This window comes from Haliotis cracherodii, unplaced genomic scaffold, assembly GCF_022045235.1.
Source record: "Haliotis cracherodii isolate W230 unplaced genomic scaffold, xgHalCrac1.p SCAF_3, whole genome shotgun sequence".
Classification (NCBI taxonomy): Eukaryota; Metazoa; Mollusca; class Gastropoda; order Lepetellida; family Haliotidae; genus Haliotis; species Haliotis cracherodii.
Window position 1 is genome coordinate 59,715,849 of NW_027266286.1, and position 23,469 is coordinate 59,739,317.

The following is a 23,469-nucleotide window of genomic DNA, read 5'->3' on the forward strand; positions in this document are numbered from 1 at the left end:
GCTGTGTAGTATCGTTATCGAAACGTGGAATTGAAATAAAAGATTCTTTAAGTCAATCCTTACTTATAGATAATTGTCTAGGTAATAGATAATGTTCATGCCGAGGAAAGATTCGCGAAACTTTCTAACACAGAATGATGGCTCAGCAACCTTTACCCAGTCTCCACTGTCTCCAACGCTACCCCCTTTCACTCGAGTCCTCCTTAAAAAATATATAATTTCGGATCAGGAGGCAGAATATTTTTTCTTTTTTTCTTGTCATTAGAACCGATAAAAAATAGGCCTCTGTGTTTTCAATGTGTAAAATATCTTGAGAACCATCGTAACCCAGCGGCGAGGCGTTACTTTTGCTATCAGCCATAATGCCTGGAGTCATTATTTTTCGCCTTCTAAAGGACGCAAATTTTGGACATTGTATAATAGGGGCAGATATATATGAATAAGGCTGTTGTCTTTTCAAGAGTTCAGTGTTTTAGACACCACGTGTGGACCAGGCGTTGTCAAGGAAAAACTACATCTAGGATCAGGTACTTGTTCGTGGAAAGATTTGCTCATTTCTAGATAATTCATTTAAAGCTTACTGTACGAAGTTGTCGAAAATTTCAAAACAAATGTCCAGTCAGCCAAAATGGACCACTGCCCCGGCCCTTGGTGAATCAGTTATCGATATTCAGCTGTCCATATTTCACAACCCACGTGTGTTGTGTTGTGTTATGTGGACTGCTGGGGAAAAGAAAGTATACACTGGAAGATTGGATTTGACCAAAACATTATAAACGTTATCAAAACGTTACTAGGATGAAAACAGTCGCCTAAACACAACACACGTAACGTACAAAATATTTCATACATAGCGCCCAAAATATTGCAAACTTAAGGTCCAAAACACAACAAACATAACGTTCAAAACACAGCAACTTAACGTTCAAAACACAGCTAACATAAGGTCCAAACCACAGCAAACTTCTCGCCCAAAACACTGCTAAGTTAAGGTCCAAAACACAGTAGACCTAACGTCAAAACACGGCTTACTTCAGGTTCAAAACACAACTTAATTAACGTCCAAAACACAGCAAACTTTAAGCCCCAAACACAACGAACGTAGCGTCCAAAACAGCACATTTAACGTTTAAAACACAGCAAACAGCAAATTTAACGTCCAAAACATGGCAAACAGCACATTTAATGTTCAAAACACAGCAAACAGCAAATTTAACGTCCAAAACATGGCAAACCTAACGTCCAAAACACAGCAAATGTAACGTCTAAAACACAGTAAACAATACTAAACTATAAAGTCCAAATCACAGCAAACTTAACATCCAAAACACAGCAAACTTAACATCCAAAACACAGCAAACTTAACATCAAAAACACAGCAAACTTAACATCCAAAACACAGTAAACTTAACATCCAAAACACAGCACACTTAACATCCAAAACACAGCACACTTAACATCCAAAACACAGCAAACTTAACATCCAAAACACAGCAAACTTAACATCCAAAACACAGCACACTTAACGTCGAACACACAGCAAACTTAACATCCAAAACACAGCAAACTTAACATCCAAAGCACAGCACACTTAACATCCAAAACACAGCAAACTTAACATCCAAAACACAGCACACTTAAAGTCGAACACACAGCAAACTTAACATCCAAAACACAGCAAACTTAACGTCGAACACACAGCAACCTTCACGTAAAAAACACAGCAAACTTAACGTCGAACACACGGCAAACTTTAAGCCCCAAAATACAGCAAACTTAACGTCCAAAGCACAGCAAAGTTAACATCGAAAACACAGCACACTTAACGTCCAAAACATAGCAAACCTAACGTCCAAAATACAACAAACTTAAGGTCTAAAAAACAGCAAACTTAATTTCCAAAACATAGCAAACCTAACGTCCAAAACACAGCAAACATAAGGTCCAAACCACATCAAACTTCACGTCCAAACCACATCAAACTTCACGTCCAAACCACATCAAACTTCACGTCCAAACCACATCAAACTTCACGTCCAAACCACATCAAACTTCACGTCCAAACTTCACGTCCAAACCACATCAAACTTCACGTCCAAACTACATCAAACTTCACGTCCAAAGCACATCAAACTTCACGTCCAAACCACATCAAACTTCACGTCCAAAACACAGCAAACTTTACGTCAAAAACATAGCAAACTTTACGTCCAAAACACAGCAAACTTTACGTCCAAAACACACCAAACTTAACGTCCAAAACACAACTTACGTAACTTCCAAAACACAACTGTATCCACGTCCAAATGTCAGCAAACGTAACGTCCAAACCACAGCAAACCTTATGTTCAAAACACAGCAAACGTAACGTATAAGATATTTCATAAGGTCCAAAACACAACAAACTTCACGCCCAAAACACAGCAGAATAAACGTCAAAACACAGCTTAGCGTCCAAAACACAGCAATTTAACGTCCAAAACATAGCAAACCTAACGTCCAAAACACAGCAAACAGCAAATTTAACGTCCAAAACATGGCAAACCTAACGTCCAAAACACAGCAAACCTAACGTCCAAAACACAGCAAACAGCAAATTTAACGTCCAAATCACACCAAACTTAACATCCCAATCAAAGTAAATGTAACGTCTAAAACACAACAAGCTTAACGTCGAACACACAGCAAACCTAATGTTCAAAACACAGCAAATCCTACGTCCAAAACATACCAAACTTAACGTCCAAAACACACCAAACTTAACGTCCAAAACGCACCAACTTAACGTCCAAAACGCACCAACTTAACGTCCAAAACACACCAAACTTAACGTCAAAACGCACCAACTTAACGTCCAAAACACACCAAACTTAACGTCCAAAACACACCAAACTTAACGTCCAAAACGCACCAACTTAACGTCCAAAACACACCACACTTAACGTCCAAAACGCACCAAACTTAACGTCCAAAACACACCAAACTTAACGTCCAAAACGCAACAACTTAACGTCCAAAACACACCACACTTAACGTCCAAAACACACCAAACTTAACGTCCAAAACGCAACAACTTAACGTCCAAAACACACCACACTTAACGTCCAAAACACACCAAACTTAACGTCCAAAACGAACCAATTTAACGTCCAAAACACTCCACACTTAACGTCAGAAACGCACCATACTTAACGTCCAAAACGCACCATACTTAACGTCCAAAACACACCAAACGTAACGTCCAAAACACAACTCTTATACCTGTTTCAGGGTGAGCCATCGTGAAGCCATGTCATGTCTTTTTCATTTTTAGCCACCATCAAAGATGTGTTTGTTTTTTTTGTCCGGCAGTGTAAGAGCTGAGTTGTGGTATGACATTAACATTTACTCCCAACCAAACACAGTCGCACAGAATGCTTGTGAAATGTACGAAATATGGCGGGTGCTACCTGTATTGCAGGCCCTTGCTTGCCTTTTTCGCAAACACCTAGTGTAATCACTGATTTTCAATGATCCATTCATATAATTTCACCTTTATGTTGCCTTTTTCGCCAAAGGGAATGTTTAGGGAGATAATCGAGGTGGATTATTCTCTGACGCTGGCGGTTTTTTTTATATACCTCGGGATCACTGTGAACTGATTGAGTATTCCAGCTACATCTGGTTCTTCCCGTGTCTGGATGAGGCAACTAATGGTTGATAGCATTAAGGACGCCGAAAATTTTACGATGACACACAATCAACCCAGGTACTCATTTTTACCACCTAATCCTCATCGTAGCCTTCTGTCACGACGAGCATCACACGATAGGCGGATCCCACGGAATGTATGGTCATAAATGCTGTCTAGATAAAACAAACTGTCCGAACAGTATGGCATTGTTTGTCATCGTGTGCCGCGGAGCCTAAAGAAGGTATCATGGGTGTCTGTTACAGAAATAACCACTTATATTTCCACGCTTTGGAACTTTCCTGTGGATACGAATTCAGAGCAGGCTGGTTACTGTTATAACACCCGATACACTTGTGTATAGTGTAGCCATGGCAACAAGCTTATATAACCTTCCTGCTTGGAGGTCAGAACGGACGTCAATCACTGTTGTAAACTGTCATTAAATAAGTGTGTCGAATTTGTAATATAAGATATAATATATTTGTATTCTGTGACAAAGACCACGCCGCCCTTCCCTCATGTTCGAAGTAAAACAACAGGGAGACAAAGCTGTTGGGGTATCGGGGGAAAGGGGGATTCCAGTTACCCCATGGTTATCTTAAAGGTTACCCCCAACCTGACCCAGCATCTACTGTCGTTACTAGTATCCCCATTTTTGTTCTATCCATACTTTCACTTGCATTTTCTCAAATCGCCGTAATTAAGCTGTGGTGTCGGCAACTGTGCCGTCGAACGACATTCATTCATTCTTATAGTGTGCGTGCGTGCGTGCGTGCGTGCGTGCGAGCGATGTGTTCCCTTGTCATCTGTGATACTGAGAGAGAACCTCGCCCAGAGAGAGGTATAGGGAGATATTGTTGCACTAGTACTGGGAGTTCAACATATCAGTATTGATTTTCTGGAGCTATGTCGTCCCGATTCTAGTCAAGGCTCTCTCTCAACGATCTGAGATACTGCGTAGATACAATATAGTGTCTCGTCTATGTAGTCAGCCGCTGTGTTGCCAGCGATAGTAGTTCATAGCCGCTCCTCACATAAAGGACAAATAGGCTTCATCTCACCGTGGGGAAATCGCTGCGCATCAGGTTCTGTTGTGGAACTTGTATTTATCCGAAACAGTCCACCTACTGAAGGGAACCTTCACGAGTCATAACATGGTTCGAGTATCAAGGATGCAAGGATACCAGAGTTGGTGTATTGACGGGACAATGACGTTTAAAGGCCATGTCAACTGGCCGTTTTGACGAAATACCATACCATACCACCATCCCATACCATATCATACCATCATACCTTACCGTACCTTACACATTACCCTCCCATCCATCATACCGTACCTAACATACCATACCATACACCATACCCCCCCATCCACCATAACATACCATCCTTCATACCACACCATACCATCCATCACACCATACCATGCCATCATAACTTACCGTACCATATCATACACCATACCCTCCAATCCATCATACCATAACATACTTTAATCACGGAGAAATGAAGGTCGGCTGGGCTACCCGGATGACAACAACCTAATGTAGCCTAGTCCAGATGATATCACCCATTTGTACCCTAACTCGGATGACAACAACCTAATGAAGCCTAGTCCAGATGATATCACCTATATGTACCCTAACTCGCATGACAACAAACTAATGTAGCCTAGTCCAGATGATATCACCCATATGTACTCTAACTCGGATGACAACAACCTAATGAAGCCTAGTCCAGATGATATCACCCATATGTACCCTAACTCGCATGACAACAACCTAATGTAGCCTAGTCCAGATGATATCATCATTATGTACCCAAGTCCAGGTGATATCATCCTTATGTACCCCAGTCCAGTGATAGCATCCTTATGTACCATAGTTCAAATGATATCGTCCTTATTAACCTACTCCAGATGATATCATCCTTATGTACCCCAGTCCATATGAGATCACCAATATGTACCCAAGTCCAGTGAGGTCTTCTTTATATACCCTAGTTCAGACGATATCACCCTTATGTACCCTAGTCCAGATGATATCATCATTATGTGCCCAAGTCCAGATGATATCATCCTTATGTACCCTAGTTCGGATGATATAATCCTTATGTACCCTAGTCCAGATATCACCCTTATGTACCCAAGTCCAGATGTACCCTAGTTCAAATGGTATCATCCTTGTGTACCCGAGTCTAGACAATATCATCCTTATGTACCCAAGTCCAATTGACACCATCCTTATTTACCCTAGTTCAGATGATATCATCCTTATGTACCCTAGTCCAGATTATATCATCCTTATGTACCCTAGTCCAGATGATAGCACCAGTGTCTACCCAACTCCAGTGATATCATCTTTATGTACCGTAATTCAGATGAAATCACCCTTATGTACCCTAGTCCAGGTGATATCATCATTATGTATCCCAGTCCAGATATCATCCTTATGTACCCCAGTCCAGATAATAGCATCCTTATATACCCTGGTTCAGATGATATCATCCTTATCAACCTAGTCCAGATGATATCATCCTTATGTACCCTAGTCCATATGATATCACCAGTATGTACCCAAGTCCAGTGATATCTTCTTTATGTACCCTAGTTCAGATGATAGCACCCGTATGTACCCTAGTCCAGACGATATCATCATTATGTACCCTAGTCCAGATATCACCCTTATGTACCCAAGTCCAGATTATATCATCCTTATGTACCCTAGTCCAGATGTCATCCTTATGTACCCGAGTCTAGATGATATCATCCTTATGTACCATAGTTCAGATGATATCCTTATGTACCCTAGTCCAGGTGATGTCATCGGTATGTACCATAGTTCAGATTATATCGTCCTTATGTACCCTAGTCCTGATGATATCATTCTTATACCCTTGTCTGTACCTTGGACGGCAGGATAATATCGCCTAACCTGTCCGATTTCACCTTCATGAACTTAAGACTACGTGATATCACCCTTATAAACCCTTTCCCTAGGTGATATATTTTACATACACGTGAATTGATGATTTTGATAAGGGTTTTCTTGCACACAGCATCTTGGTGTCTATAATACAGTGAATCACGTGCAGTGCTACAGTGGCCCACTCACAACGACGGGTGACTTTTAGACACATTTGATACAGGCCCCCAGTTCAACAGCGGAAAATTGGATCATTTGTGTGCAGATTGTCTGTCGGATCTCATCTCGCGAGATCTCGTGATTCTCTGCAGTAGCCTACTTTCTTGCTTGTTTAATTATCACCAGGGGAAGTCACCTTAGAATCCTGTTTTCATTTGATAATTATGTTTTTTTGGACATCGCCACGTTTACAGGGCTCCCTGAAATGGCGTCCAATCTCTTGCATGTCAACTGTACAACATATACCTCTCGATAATGATAATTTACAAACCGAAATATGCATCGACTGAGGATGGCGTTTTCCACGTCAACTCTTATGCTGCCTGATGGCGTTATTGCACGACGTGCGGAGGTACGCTATGTACAAAACAAGTCCTGTAGTCGAGAATGGGATTGGGGGGGGGGGGGGGGGGGGGGGGGAAGAGAGATGGGGGGGGGGGGGAGATCCTTTTCACAGTTTCAATTTGAACATGGTATCCCATGGAAATTTTGTGACATGTCGTTTTCTTTAACAATATTCCCTTATTAATCTGAATATAAATGTGGAACATTTAAGTATAAATGCTTAGCAAGACCTTTCATGGAACGTTGTCATACAGTAGTATATCATCCAAAGGAGATATTGAGTTTATACTTCATGGACCCGTGTTGATATATTTGACATCACAAGACAATAAAAACAGTCTCCAGCCTTCACAGTGACCATCTGTGGTAATCGCTTACCCTCTTGCACAGGGGTGCAGTTGGAGGCTCTTATGTATATGCATACACAAGTATAACGTGGACAATGCTTGACATTCAGTGTGTCTGTTTGACACTCGGTGTGTCTCTTTGACATTCAGTGTATGTTTGACATTCAGTGTGTGTGCTTGACGTTGGGTGTGCCTGTTTGACATCGGGTGTGTCGGTTTGACATTAAGTGTGTATGTTTGACATTCGGTGTGTCTGTTTGACATTCGATGTCTGTCTGACATTCAGAGTGTGTGCTTGACATTGGGTGTGCCTGTTTGACATCGGGTGTGTCTGTTTGACATTGAGTGTGTATGTTTGACATTGGGTGTGTCTTTTGACATTCAGTGTCTGTTTGACATTCGGTGTCTGTTTGACATTCAGAGTGTGTGCTTGACATTGGGTGTGCCTGTTTGACATCGGGTGTGTCTTTTTGACATTGAGTGTGTATGTTTGACATTGGGTGTGTCTTTTTGACATTCAGTGTCTGTTTGACATTCAGTATGTGTGCTTGACATTCGGTGTCTGTTTGACATTCAGAGTGTGTGCTTGACATTGGGTGTGCCTGTTTGACATCGGGTGTGTCTGTTTGACATTGAGTGTGTATGTTTGACATTGGGTGTGTCTGTTTGACATTCAGTGGGTGTGCTTGACATTGAGTGTGTCTGTTTGACATTAGGTGTGTGCGTTTGACATTCGGTGTGTCTGTTTAACATTCGGTGTGTGTGTGTTTGACATTCGGTGTTGGTAGGTGTTTGACATTCAGTGTGTCTGTTTGACATTCGAGCTGTCTATTTGACATTCAGTGTGTATATTTGACATTCGGTGACATGCATCAACCAAGTCAGCAAGTCTGACCAACGGATTCCGCATACGACAAATAATGTCTTTTTGACATTCAGTGTCTGTTTGACATTCAGTATGTGTGCTTGACATTCGGTGTCTGTTTGACATTCAGAGTGTGTGCTTGACATTGGGTGTGCCTGTTTGACATCGGGTGTGTCTGTTTGACATTGAGTGTGTATGTTTGACATTGGGTGTGTCTGTTTGACATTCAGTGGGTGTGCTTGACATTCGGTGTCTGTTTGACACTCAGTGTGTTTGTTTGACATTCGGCATGTCTGTTTGAAATTCAGTGTGTCTGTTTGACATTGAGTGTGTCTGTTTGACATTAGGTGTGTGCGTTTGACATTCGGTGTGTCTGTTTAACATTCGGTGTGTGTGTGTTTGACATTCGGTGTTGGTAGGTGTTTGACATTCAGTGTGTCTGTTTGACATTCGAGCTGTCTATTTGACATTCAGTGTGTATATTTGACATTCGGTGACATGCATCAACCAAGTCAGCAAGTCTGACCAACGGATTCCGCATACGACAAATATAGTGGCCTTTGACGGCAAGCATGGGTTGCTGAAGACCTATTCTAACCCGGATCTTCAATGGGTATATTTTGTTGGTTATAATGGGGGGGAAGATGGGGATCACGATAGGTCAGGGGCAGGTGAAAGGGGAGTGTGGTTTGAACTGAGAATGGGAATGAGGGTAAGGGGGGTTGTTCTGAAGGGGGGTGATGTGTGAACGGAGGATAGGGCTGATGCGGTTGCAACTGGAACCACGTCGTGATGTGTATTTGTGAACTGAAATAGGTCGTATCCCGTTTCTCTGACAATGTTATTCTGGTACAACAGACAAACGCTGTGCCAAGATGCGAGGAAAAACTCAGTCTGTGTACCGTGATGGTGTATTCTTAGCTGCAGGAGTAGAGATGGAGGCAGTCGGTGTCCTGTGATGTAATCAACCGCGGGTCCTCCATGCACTGCGGCCACGTTGAAAGGGGGTTCAGCAATCACGACACACACATGGCAATAACACTGTGAGACTTTCGCTGACGCTATCGATTATATTAGTTTAGTGTTCACCTTCTGAAATGGAATAAAAATTGATTTGTCAAAACAAATGCCAAGATAGAGTTTGAAGGGTGACAATAGGAGTCACTCAATATCGATGTGAATACCCCGAACTTACACCCTCTCAGTGTATATTACAAGTTATGTCGCAAGGATAGGGGCGTTTGGGGAGCCTAGTGGTTAAAGCGTTCGCTCGTCACGCCGAAGGCCCAGGTTCGATTCCTACATGAATACACTGGTGTCCCCCGCCGTGTTATTGCTGGAATATTGCTAAAAGCGGCGTAAAAACCACACTCACTCATTTAGTTTCCGGAAATATTACGGCGACGACACACGGGGATTATTGCTATTCAAATGCATCATACAGAAGATTTTGTCTAATATGCAGGAATTAAGTCTTGGCTCAACTTATATAACAGAAAGAAGTGGATACAATGTTGTTCTGACTGTTACAAGAGGATTTGCCATACCTAGTCCATGTCGTCAGCATACGTTAATTGTGAGGAAACTATTGTCCCAATCTAGACGGTTGTAAAATGCTTCCTTGCGCCTTTACTCATGAAGTGCGCTACTTGAGAAGAGTATTCCTATCAACCAATTCCACAACTTCCAATTTTATAGGCGTAAACTAACTAAAAAGTCCAGTTTCCACCCTTGACGAACTAGGTTGGAATTACCAAGCTCGATCGTAACGCCACCAATGGCTATAATGAGTTATGTCCCTTCTATGTCCTCCTATTGACCAATCAGATTCGTTCACTCATATCACTTGCATTGCTTCAAACAAATTGGCGGCGACCAGCCAGGACTATCAGATCGATAATCAAGATCTATATTGTAATAAGACGGGTGTTACCCCGCGAAGCGCATCAAATCACTTGAACACCTGGATTAAAAACATGAAAAGATTTGCAAAATATCTGTCGACGCCCAATTGGTATTACATATGTTTTGCAAATCCTGTCGACCGAAATATGCATGTTGAAGTCCCTGTTTGTTTACGAACCGGATTTCTAGTTCGTTACGCGATTTTGATTGGACTATGCACTCGGTAGTCAAGCCAAAATGTAAACCCGGAATTCTGGACTTTTGTAATCAGTTAACGTCTTTGCCTCGGGAAGATACCAATTCCACGGCGTGACTTAACACCCTTCTTCAAACAAGAACACCCCGAAACATTACTGTACCCTTCCAGTGAAATTACTGTAACGTTACAGTGTTTTATTAGAGTGGCTTCTCTTACTTCCAATTGCCTTGGCCTCTGTTCCCTGTCTTGTAACATAGATATTACAAATATGAATACCGCCTAGGCACTGACTATTTTGATAGAGAGTGTGGTAAATTACGTCAAACACGCTGATAGTGAGTGAGTGAGTATGGTTTTACGCCGCTTTTGGCAATATTCCAGCAATATCACGGCGGGGGACACCAGAAATGGGCTTCACACATTGTACCCATGTCGGGAATCGAACCCGGGTCTTCTGCGTGACGAGCGAACGCTTTAACCACTAGGCCGCCTGCCCCAAACACGCTGATAAGAATACATGAAGACCACGCCTTAGCCTGTGTGACCTGCGAGTCTCACTGCACTCTTTTCCAACAAATTCTATGATACATAATGGTGCCATTTGTCTGAACATTGTATCGTTTAAGTTAGGCAACACTTCGTTATGTTTTATGTTGCTAGGTAACAATAAACATATTTTCCTTTATGACCAGTAACATGCATTCTCGCAATGGAGAGATAAAATAATGTCTGTAGACACCGTCGCTTAGCTTAAGGTGCGAAATTCGTTCCAACTTAAATGTTCTTCACAGGTTTAAATCTTGTTTTCTCAGCGTTTTCGACACAAGTAATTTGCAGGCTTACGTCAGTAGGTGATTTCCGAACCAAGAACATTTAGCCACATGTTAAGTGTGTTTACTTTTGCTTAACACCGCAATATTCATGCTATGTGACGGGGTCGCTAAATAATAGCACCGGCTATGATGGTGAGGATCTGCAGCCCCGCAGTCCATCCATCCACTCCACGATGGTGGAAAAGAACACGGTGTACGTTGTACGTTTTTGTCTATTTGTTGTTTAACGCCACACTCAGCAATATTCCAGTTATATGACAGCGGTCTCTAAATAATCGAGTGATTGACATCATGAGCATCGATCCACGCAACTGAGATACGATGACATGCATCAACCAAGTCAGCGAGCCTAACCACCCGATCCCGTTTGTCGCCTATTACGACAGGCATTGTCGCCTCTTGCAAGAGGCAAGGGTTGCTGAAGATCTATTTCAACCCGGGCGTCTTCATGAGTGGCGGTGGGGCACGGGTGGCCCAGTCGTCTAAGGCGCCGCAATTCGCTGTGCAGTGTTGCGTCCCTTGGGCACGCCAGAAACCTATGATTGTGGGTTCGAATCTAGGTTCGCCCCGATTATGTTTCTAGGTTTTTCAGCACCATACCCGTGCTCGTGGGTTTCACCGAAGTTGTAAACGTCTGAGACCTGCATCACTTCGGGCATTCCTCCCACATCAAGCTAACACGACCTGATATAACTGGAATACTGTTAAAAGCGGCGTAAAACCAAACTCACTCATTCATGAGTCGCGCGTTGTAAGGTGGAATGGCTATTTGTTCAAGCTATTTTACTCTAGAAATGTTGTCACGTGACTGAATCACCCTTCAACAGTTCCTCCAAAGGTTTCACCGTCAAAGGATTTGTCCCGTTGACACTTCAAACCATACTTACTGGCGGTGGGTGGTCGAATGGGTGAAACTTTGACTCATCACGCAGGTCACCCTGGGTTCGATTCTCTACAAGGATACACTGTGTGAAAAGTTCCCCTCCGTGATATGCCTCCGTTTGTGCTGTATCATAAACTAATAATAACAAGAATGATAAATTATGGCATTTAGTCCTTATTTCTCATCGAGTACTGTAAATAGTAAATTGGAAAAGGCTTGTCGTAAGAGGCGACTAACGGGATCTAGTGGTCAGGCTCGTTGACGCATGCCATCGTATCCCATATGCAGGGAGCGATGCTTATGATGTCAATGACTGGATTGTCTGGTCCAGACTCGATTATTTACAGACCGCCGCCATATAGCTGGACTATTGCTGAGTGCGGCGTTAAACAACAAACAACTAAACAAAGTAATTTGGAAACGAGATTAGAGAAGCGTTTCTCTTTCAGTATTTCATAATGGCAGATAGTTAGAGAGTTTAGATCTTTGGGTAGTAAGCGTTTGGCTAAAACAACATTGAGACAATATCATATTATCAGTATAACTCTTTATATATACAAAGGTGGTACAATGTGGAATAATTTGGCCTGCAGAGCCTGTCACCCGAAAGATAATATTCAAATCGGCGTTAATCACAATTCACTCATCGAACATGAAAGGGAATATATGCGAATATTCAAAATAACACTGGATAAACTTATGCGTCCATGCAGTATGACATTATAGTGTTAGTACGAATGCTTGCATGACGTTAGATTAATGCATATGCACTGTGACTTTAGAGTAATGAATGAAAACGCAGTATGACGTTCAACACTACTTCAAGACAGCCGGATTAGAAATAAGTATGTTATAGTTATGCCGTCTCTGTTTTCCAGCATGGCTTGGAAGTCTTGGTATCGGGATCTCCTTGTTCATATCCCCGGTGGTGACCATCATATGCAGAAGAAAGAGTCCCCGTCTGTATGCCGTCATCGGAGGACTCATCTGCGCCTTGGGTTGTCTCTTTCTGGCCTTCTCCACCCAACCAGAGCAACTGTTCATCAGTCATTGTGTGGTCATGTCGCTAGGCAGTGGCATCACCATAGCAACGGCCAATATCATGGTGGGGAGGTACTTCCGGAAGAGGCGCGAAGTGGCCGAAATGATTCTCGTTGGAGGAACTGGCGTAGGAACTGCCCTGATGTCGGTCCTCTTTAGGGAGCTCATGAGGTAAATGGTTCTCTTCTTATAGAAGTCTAGGCTAATGCCATTGTCCTACACGGACACACAATGTCATCTCATTGGTAAATTGGTAAATTAGCTATTTTCTTCAGGGGCGGTTGGTCATTCTAGTGGTTAAGGTATTCGCTCGTCTCACCGGAAACCCGGGTTCGATTCCCCACATGGGTACGTGTGAAGCCCATTTCTGTTGTCCTCCGCCGTGATATTGCTGGAATATTGCTAAAAGCGGCGTAAAACAATACTCAACCACTATTTTTTTCCGAAAATGTTTGAATTCAACAGCAATAATGACCTATATATATATTATTATTTTTCTCATAATGATATCTCTGATATAAGAAATGGAATTCAATTATGTTTGGCAAACCACAAATTCATCATTTATTGTGAGTGAGTTCTTTTCGGTTTTATGCTTGCCATGACAGATTAACTTTAGTAATATGAAGAATCGGGTGATCCTTAAATTCTTTTGGATAGTATAGGTTGGCTTCATGAGCCAAAGTGGACTTTTCTGAGATACGTGAGACATCTACAATTTGGAAATTTAGGAATACTGCAGTGTTTAGGTTTTGATAACACATCGAGAATTTCGCTTTGAAATATTACATATATACAAATAATTCACCAATAGCTATAAACGTCATTGGAGTTCAGGTCAATCCTATCCCGCATGTAGAGTATGTACATGGTATGTGGCTTGTGGGAATAGGAACGTAACTGAACTCATACGGTCAAGACGAACCCAGTATAGCATCAATGTAAACTTGAACATTGCCTCGTCGCTATTCTCCACGACATACTGTATGGTATCATCATGAAGGTCTGATTTGGGTCCAAATTTCTGGTTTATATTCAAATTGAACAAAAACTTTTAAAGAAACATAAAATTGAAGCTTCATCTGTGACAACAAATTGTTAATGTTTTCATATGTCGTTATCATGGTGTATATATTTATCTATATCTCAAAACTGTCATGTCTTTATCAAATAATCCGGTGTTTTAATGAAGTGTTGAAGCCCTTTGCATATGACGTGCACTGTGTGTTCTTCTCCAGCATCGTGGAGTGGATGCATGGACTGCAGTGTGTTGCCGGGCTGCTGATCCTTACCATCATAGCCGGTGCTATGTACCGCTCTGCCTCGCTATACCATCCCCGGAGGAAGGTCATCCTCCACCTGAAGAGCCAGAAGAAGAATCGCAGGGACAGGGAGGCAGAGAAGCCGCCATACTTGGACTTCAGCGCCCTGAAGATGCGGTCCTTGCAGGCTCTCATGGTCATCTCCTCCATTGTCGGGGTCGGAATACACGTGCCATTTATTGTTCTGGTGGGTGAATACACGTGCCATTTATTGTTCTGGTGGGTGAATACACGTGCCATTTATTGTTCTGGTGGGTAGAGTACACGTGCCATTTATTGTTCTGGTGGGTAGAGTACACGTGCCATTTATTGTTCTGGTGGGTAGAATACACGTGCCATTTATTGTTCTGGTGGGTAGAATACACGTGCCATTTATTGTTCTGGTGGGTAGAGTACACGTGCCATTTATTGTTCTGGTGGGTAGAATACACGTGCCATTTATTGTTCTGGTGGGTAGAATACACGTGCCATTTATTGTTCTGGTGGGTAGAATACACGTGCCATTTATTGTTCTGGTAGATATATAGGTGAAATGTATTGTTATGGTGGGTGAAATACAGTTGCATCCCTTGGGCATGCCAGAAACCTATGATTGTGGGTTCGAATCCCAGATCACACTTATTACGTTTCTGAGTTTATCAGCACCACCCGTGCTGGTGAGTTTCGCCAAAGTGGTAAACGTCTAAGACCTGCATCACTTCCGGATTCCTCCAACATGAAGCTTGCACTCTGTAACATAAGCGGAATACTGTTCAAAGGGGTCTTACACCCAAGTCATTCACTGGCTCATTCATTGTTCTGGTAGGTGGAATACACGTGTCAATTATTCTTTTGTGAGTGAAATGGTAGATGTTAAGAGTTTGTTAATATTGTTATCAGTTTTTATCATATTTACTATCTTTGTGTTAAAACTCAATCATATATGCACGTATCAATATTTAATTTGATATACCACATGATGTGATAAGTGAACAATACGTATTATGGTGATTGCTGCCAGTCTGTCCGCCTGCAGTTGATATAAATCTCTACCTTACATTGTGGATTTGTCAATGAGTCATGGAAACATGCTCATAGAATCTGATAAGATGTTAAACATGGAGCATTTGTAAACAAAAGCGACAACACCTTCAATAGAAATATCTGCAAAAAGCAGAGTCGATTTTACGATTCCGACTATATCATGAGCAAGTTTTTAAGAATCACTATCAAATTGTGATGATACCAGGTGTTCGCGAAAACAAAGTCCCCATTCGAAATTATAGTATTGACATCCACTTGTTGGGGTGATATTGAATTTTCAGTGGGTAGCTATACAACAGATATGCCACACCCGGTCTACCTTGCCGACTACTGTCAGTTGCCGATACCCATGTGAGCTTTGACCTTTTGGGGAAGAACCGACGTCTCACCCATGATGCTTCGACATCAGACCCATGGGATAACACCCAGATCCACGCGCACAAAGTAGACAGGGCGTTATCACTATTTAACTCCCATATTTTATCATTGACGTTGTCGTGGCAAAAGATTGCTTTGAGCCAAATAGTCTGAAATGCGGTGGCCTATTATTTGAAGCTATACGCTATACCGATATGTTCATGTTTGATTTTGGTTTCCAGAACACGTATGTATTACTCTGAGAGCATCAGGACTTTTCTTGTGATCATCCTCGACATAGGACTGTGAATGCAGGAAGGCTAACACTGTGTCTTTCTACTTACAGCTCCACACAGCGTCCGAACATGGCGTCCCCGATAAGCAGCTGCTACTACTGAACGTATACCTCGGCATCGGCTATGCTGTCGGTTGTTGTGCTCTTGGCTATATTCTCATCCGGAACAGTATAGAGTGTTCCATCTCACGGCGTCACTTGTGTCAAACCGCCGCCATCTTTTGTGGTGTCTTCTCGCTGCTTCTCATCATGGCGGAAGACCATAACGCGCATGCGCTGTTCGCATGGGCATACGGCATATGTTGTGGAGCCTATTATTACAGTTTTAAGATGTACGCATATGAACTTGTTAAGGCCAAACTGATGGAACGAGCTTGGAGTTTTCTATCTGCTGTTCAGTGCTTTCCTTTCCTTTTTGGAGCGCCAGTGGCATGTAAGTGATGGAGGTTGATTCATCTATTCAAATACCTTATATTTTGTCATCTTTTTAACTGGAGTCACTTTGTCAAAGCCCGTATTGCTAATAACAACATTGACTCTACTCCAACCTTTCCCCAACCACCCCCGCCCCTAATACATGCCTGTTGTAAGAGGCGACTAACGCGATCGGGTGGTCAAGCTCAGTGACTTGGTTGATGCATGTCATTGTATCCCAATTACGTGGATTAATGCTCATAAAATCAATCACTGTATTGTCCTGTCCAGACTAGATTATTTACAGGCCGCCGCCATATAGCTAGAATTAGTTGAGTGACATCGGCCAACCCCACTCGCCATACGTACACACTGACGTCCACCAGACCACAGAGACACCAGCCAACCCCACTAGCCCTCCGTACACACTGTCGTCCACCCGACCACAGGGACACCTGCCAACCCCACTAGCCCTCCGTACACACTGACGTCCACCCGACCACAGAGACACCAGCCAACCCCACTAGCCCTCCGTACACACTGTCGTCCACCCGACCACAGGGACACCGGCCAACTCCACTAGCCCTCCGTACACACTGACGTCCACCCGACCACAGAGACACCAGCCAACACCACAAGCCCTTCGTACACACTGAAGTCCACCCGTCCACAGGGACACCAGTAAACCCCACTAGCCCTCCGTACACACTGACATCCACCCGACCACAGGGACACCAGCCAACCCCACTAGCCCTCCGTACACATTGACGTCCACCCGACCACAGGGACACCAGCCAACCCCACTAGCCCTCCGTACACACTGACGTCCACCCAACCACAGGGACACCAGCCAACCCCACTAGCCCTCCGTACACACTGACGCCCATCCGACCACAGGGACACCAGCCAACCCCACTAGCCCTCCGTACACACTGACATCCATCCGACCACAGGGACACCGGCCAACCCCACTAGCCCTCCGTACACACTGACGTCCACCCGACCACAGGGACACCAGCCAACCCCACTAGCCCTCCGTACACACTGACATCCATCCGACCACAGGGACACCGGCCAACCCCACTAGCCCTCCGTACACACTGACGCCCATCCGACCACAGGGACACCAGCCAACCCCACTAGCCCTCCGTACACACTGACATCCATCCGACCACAGGGACACCGGCCAACCCCACTAGCCCTCCGTACACACTGACGTCCACCCGACCACAGAGACACCAGCCAACCCCACCAGCCCTCCGTACACACTGTCGTCCACCCGACCACAGGGACACCAGCCAACTCCACTAGCCCTCCGTACACACTGACGACCACCCGACCACAGGGACACCGGCCAACCCCACTAGCCCTCCGTACACACTGACGGCCATCCGACCCAGGGACACCAGCCAACCCCACTAGCCCTCCGTACACACTGACGTCCACCCGACCACAGGGACACCAGCCAACCCCACTAGCCCTCCGTACACACTGACATCCACCCGACCACAGGGACACCAGCCAACCCCACTAGCCCGCCGTACTAACCACACATAGGGAGGCCAGATTTGGTTGATGGATATCATCGTATACCAATAGCGTCGATCGATGCTTATGATGTCAATCTCTGGATTGTCTTGTCCAGACTAGATTATTTACAGACCGCCGTCATAAAGCTGGAATATTTTTGTGTGCTCCGTTAAACAGAAACAAACAAACAAACACTAGCCTTCCGTTACCACCCGCATGGACACAAACCTCCCCTCTAGTCATAAACGATGAAAGGAAGAAAGGTTTAGTCTAGTGGGACAAACATCAGTCCGCCGGAGACTCGGGTTTGAATCCCATAGGGTTGACGCCTTTACTCGTTACCTTGCCGTTTAATTCAAAACAATGTTACACAAAGATGGAGACCACAATTCGGCGCGCCACACACACCGCACAACGTGGCTGTGGTAGGGCCAATAACTGAATATGCGATCGTTTTTCTTTCCATTATAGGAGTCTTTTTCATAGAACATCAAAGTGTGTTAACCTAACGTTTTCTAGCCTATAAATCTGCCAGCAAGTGTGCGAATTGCATGTGGGTGGATCTGTCGGTAAAATTATTACCATTCAAAATATATTATGTAGACTACAATCGAGTTTATCTGCATTGGGAAATACACACGAGTTCGCCTGTCAGCCGTTGCTTAGCCTGTTGGCAGTACCCGAAGACGTGAATTTAGAATATATCGCTTGCTGTGGTCCACACTCCTGTCCAAGAGCACATGCGACCTCGATTTTTGTAGCTCGGACAATGGTAGATAGAACACACGGGTGAAAGTTTAAGACGACAGCATCTGGGTTATTATTGTTGAAGGTTAAATGAGTGTCGAAAGGGAATATGTTGGTAAGCACGTGATACTATTGCATTCCCAATGGTAAGCACGTGACACTATGGCACTCCCAACCATCGCGGCAGGACTGAAAAAAAATGAACATCAAAGTTCATGGTTATATAAGTTGGCATCCATGGATGATGCATGTCCCGTATGGGTGATCAGTCGTATTTTCACCGATGTGCATGCCGTTTGTTATACACGATCTGGGCGCACCCACGTCACCAGACACGTGTCCTTCAACCTCGTGTCGTCTGCTCTACATTTGAGAGTTACACAACACTGATCGGTAGCGGCGGCCCGCGGTACACATGTTGCCGTATCATTGAAGTCGTTTCTGTTTCCTGGGAGGTTTTTCTTCTAATTGCTTGTCAGCAGCAGATATAAGATAAGGTGAGGAAATCTCACAAGGGCAGGGCTTTTATGTAAGGTGAAGGTTATTTCCATGTTGTATAATGTCTCCACTGAACATCAATATAGTGCCTGCATGGATGCGTGTGCATGCGTGCGTGCGTACGGGCGTGTGGTTTAATCAGTGGTAATTAATCAGTGCCCGTAATGCTGTAGTGACGCACATGTCAGATTTACCTCCCTTGGATTCTAGCTCATATTTGTAATAACGTCATACAAAATCCATGTACATACATCGTTATTGCAAGTAGTGCATTTCCTCTGCGAACAACAAGCATTCATGTGTTTATGTAATATGACAAACTTTTTGATGAAGGTATTAACGTACAACCGGTGTTGTAAATCCGCATTATAAAAAAATAGTTAACAATAATAACCTCACAGACAGCTTATTTAATCAACACAAATAAAACTGTTGACAACGATACGAAAAGAGTACCATCGTTCAGCGCAATAATGCAATCTAGCCCCACCCATTCTGTTGTCAGGCAATCAAGAAGCAGTAGTCCATTAGTGGCCGTGCCTAATTTCTTTTCGATTTGTGGAAACATAAAAGCAAAAAAAGCCTTGGTTAGCCAATCAAATGGTACGGAATCGTTTGAAATATATTTATTTTCTCATCACTTCTTTCACAATTCCTGTCAAGTCATTTCACTAAGGACCCGTGGAGATCCAGATCAAAATAGGTCTTCAGCACCCATGCTTGTCGACAATGTTTGTTTTGTTTTTGTTTATTTGTTGTTTAAGGCGACTTGCTTGTCGTTAGAGTCGACTAACGGTATCGGGTGGCCAGGCTCGCTGACTTAGTTGATGCATGTCATCGATCCCAATTGGATCGATGCTCATAATATCAATCCCTGGATTGTCTGGTCCAGACTCGATTACGTACATACCGCCGTCATATAGCCGGGATATTGCTCAGTGCAGCGTTAAACAACAAACAAACATTTCACTGAGGGTGGAGATAATAATTCAAACTCATTTTTTAAGTCATGTGTAATGTTCTTCTACTCTGTTCCAGCTTATCTAACAAGTAACTTCCGAACGGACGCTGCGGGGTACATATTTTCAGGAGTCAACTTGATTCTTGGAGGCGTTCTGTTTTATGCCATGCCAGTGTTCGAGCGCCATCCCTCCAACCAGGTGATAATTCAGAAACAAAACAGCACGTGCTGTGCGAACGTGGCCGAGGCCGCAGCTCTCCTTGACCTCGAGGTGTCGGAGGGCGTCATCTCCAAACCTCTTAACAATGCTCAGTGCACGGTGACACATTCCAAAATGAAACAAAACGGGAAGGAGGGAGGTAAAATTCAAATGCAGTGTTATCTTCAGCACAAAGAACGTGAAAAGCCCAAACAAATTGTGTTGTCCAAAATTGCGGAGGAAAGCAACTCCAGAGGGTGCGACATGGCGCCCAACAGCGGCAAAGTGCCAGAGTATGTTTCAAATAAAAACGAATTCTCAGAATCCACAACAGATGGTCCGTCAGACAGTACGTTTTCTAACAACACGGACAGATCGAGCAGCAAAGATAGTAATTCTGTGAAAACGAACGATAGCAAGAAGAGTAAGAAGAACGATGTCAGGGTGGACCTGTTTGATCCGCCGAGTCAGGAGAAAGAATCCACTGCAACTGTTTCGTATGATAGTGACCTGTACATAAATCTTTGTGAAGCACAAGTGTGACGTCATTGTGACATCATTCGGTGACGTCATTCTGTGATGTCACTGAAGCATCTGCACCGTGTCTGTTACATCACAATCATTCATCATTAGTCCTCGTTATAGTGAGGGCTTTGCCGGCGTTTCTGTTACGAGGGCACATCAGAGTACATGTTCATTTGAACAAGTTGTTGAAGCAAGGTGTTGTGTTTCTATCATTCAATATCGTACCGCCTATAGAAACTGTATGATTCTGTCACATGTTTGTGAGATATTTCTGGCATCCTGTGGTTGCATGTGCTCTTCTATTTCAGTTCAACACTGTCTGAAGCGGTGACCTTTATGAACTTGGCTGTTTCGTAAGCAGAGTTTCATGTCCAGCCTGAAATTGCATTGTACCATGTCAGGGTCGTGTGCCGGGCATCGATTGTGACAATTGACCACTTATCTCACTCAATTTTGTTGCAATCAAACGAGGAACAAGATAACAGTCAAACGTTATATTACAAATAAAAACAGTTAAGCTATTTCAAAGATGAACTTTTAGTGCTTCGCTTAAAGAGTAAGGAACATGCAATGTTTGACAATTTAGGACACACATCACAGTATGAACTATGTGGAAATAGTCCAAGGATGTGCTTCGGCCGAGCTGTCAAAGTGTCAAAAGTGACGTCAAGCCCCCGAACCCACCCCCCACGAGCAGAACATTTTCTGCAAATACACAAACAAAATTTTCTGTTATATTTTTGTTATGATGAAAAAACATGTTTTTCCAAAATAATTCTTGATACACTTCCTTGAATCCTCCCATTCCCCACAAAAGGTCCCCATGGTCTCCCACTTGTCCGTGCTTCTGTAAACGCGAACGCACAAAAACACATTTTCCGATGTGTGTGATTTTCCGGCACACACACACACACACACACACCAGAATGCGATCAATGCATACTTTATGTTATTGGAGTGAGCTAACTGAATGATACTACATAACACATACAGATGGTATATTCACTGAATGTCACTCGTGGAGTTATCTCCCTGTCTACTGCTGTCGTCCTGTTGTCGGCACCTGCTCCGCAACAGCTTGTGTGGATTAACATGTACTCAATCTCATCACTGTGTCGTCAATGATTTTGTCAAAAAAATAAACATTTGGAAGAAACGTTTTGAGAGGGGTTTTGTCATTCTTACATTTTAGTCATTCTGTATTGTGTGGAGAATGCATCACGATGTGGTGCCGTAGCCAAGTGCTAATTGTGATTGATCTCCTTCATTGTTTTCCTTCATGACTGGCGTGAAGCTGGTTGGTTTGTTGTTTACGCCGCACTCAGCAATATTCCAACTATACGACGGTGGTCTGTAAATAATCGAGTCTGGACCAGACAATCCAGTGATTGATATCATGACCATCGATCCACGCAATTGGGATCGATGACATGCTTCAACCAAGTCAGAGAGCCTGACCACCCGATCCCATCAGTCGCCTCTTACGACACGCATAGTCGCCTTTTACGGCAAGCATGGGTTGCTGAAGACCTATTCTACCCCGGAACTTCACGGGTTGATTTTCTTGAGGATTAGAACGACTTTATTTTACAAAAGGGAAGAATGATCGTGTGTGATAACTTTCCTATATTTGCATTTTAGCAAACATCAGGGCTGATTGGTCAGTTGACCATAACATGTCACAGTGCTTACTTGTGGTGACAAATACGATATAACGTCTTCCATTGTTCATGACGTCACAAGTTGATTACATGACGTCATCTGAACAATAGACTGCCTTCAGTAGGGATATATCTGCAAAATAAATTTGCAATGAATGATAAGTTTTTAACAATGAATGAGGTAGCTGTTCATCATTGTTGATGAATTATTTCAATAATTACTATAACTTTGTGTATCGGATCTGCAGTAAGTTTTTCCTGTACTGTAGCTTTGCGTTATGCACGCCTGTTATGTTGTTAAGTGAATAAAAATGCCCAATACAGACATCGGGGGCTCAGATGGGATTGGTCTCTTTGATCGATACTACAATGTTGCTTGTAAGTAGTAGTAGTAGTAGTAGTAGTAGTAGTAGTTGTAGTAAGGACGATCTAGCAGCTCAGTAGTTAAAGCGCTCACTCATCACACCAAGGACTGGGTTCAATTCCTAACATCGCTACAATGTGTGAAGCCGTCGGGTCTCCCCGCCTTCGCATTGCTTGAATATTGCTAAAAGCGGCGTAAAACCATATTCACTTACTCAGTTGTAGTACACCGAGATCAGCAGCATAAAAGGTAGTATTTGTATAGCAACTCGGGGAAAGACCTTTTCGTTATTCTTTCAAAACATAGCATACCACTAAAAACGTTAAGAGCCATCCGAAT

The 23,469-nt window shown here is 43.4% G+C and overlaps 1 protein-coding gene across 1 annotated transcript in view; it reads left to right on the forward strand.

Annotated features, from left to right (window-relative positions):
* LOC139473955 (monocarboxylate transporter 13-like) overlaps window positions 1-22,248 on the forward strand; it is a 29,818-nt gene extending 7,570 nt beyond the window's left edge. Inside the window, exons 2-5 of the mRNA XM_071256801.1 lie at window positions 13,072-13,405; window positions 14,473-14,743; window positions 16,283-16,664; window positions 20,459-22,248. Of these exons, the coding sequence (XP_071112902.1) occupies window positions 13,072-13,405; window positions 14,473-14,743; window positions 16,283-16,664; window positions 20,459-21,123 (1,652 nt within the window). The 3' untranslated portion in view covers window positions 21,124-22,248. The remainder of the gene's footprint in view (window positions 1-13,071; window positions 13,406-14,472; window positions 14,744-16,282; window positions 16,665-20,458) is intronic.
* The last annotated feature ends 1,221 nt before the right edge of the window (window positions 22,249-23,469 follow it).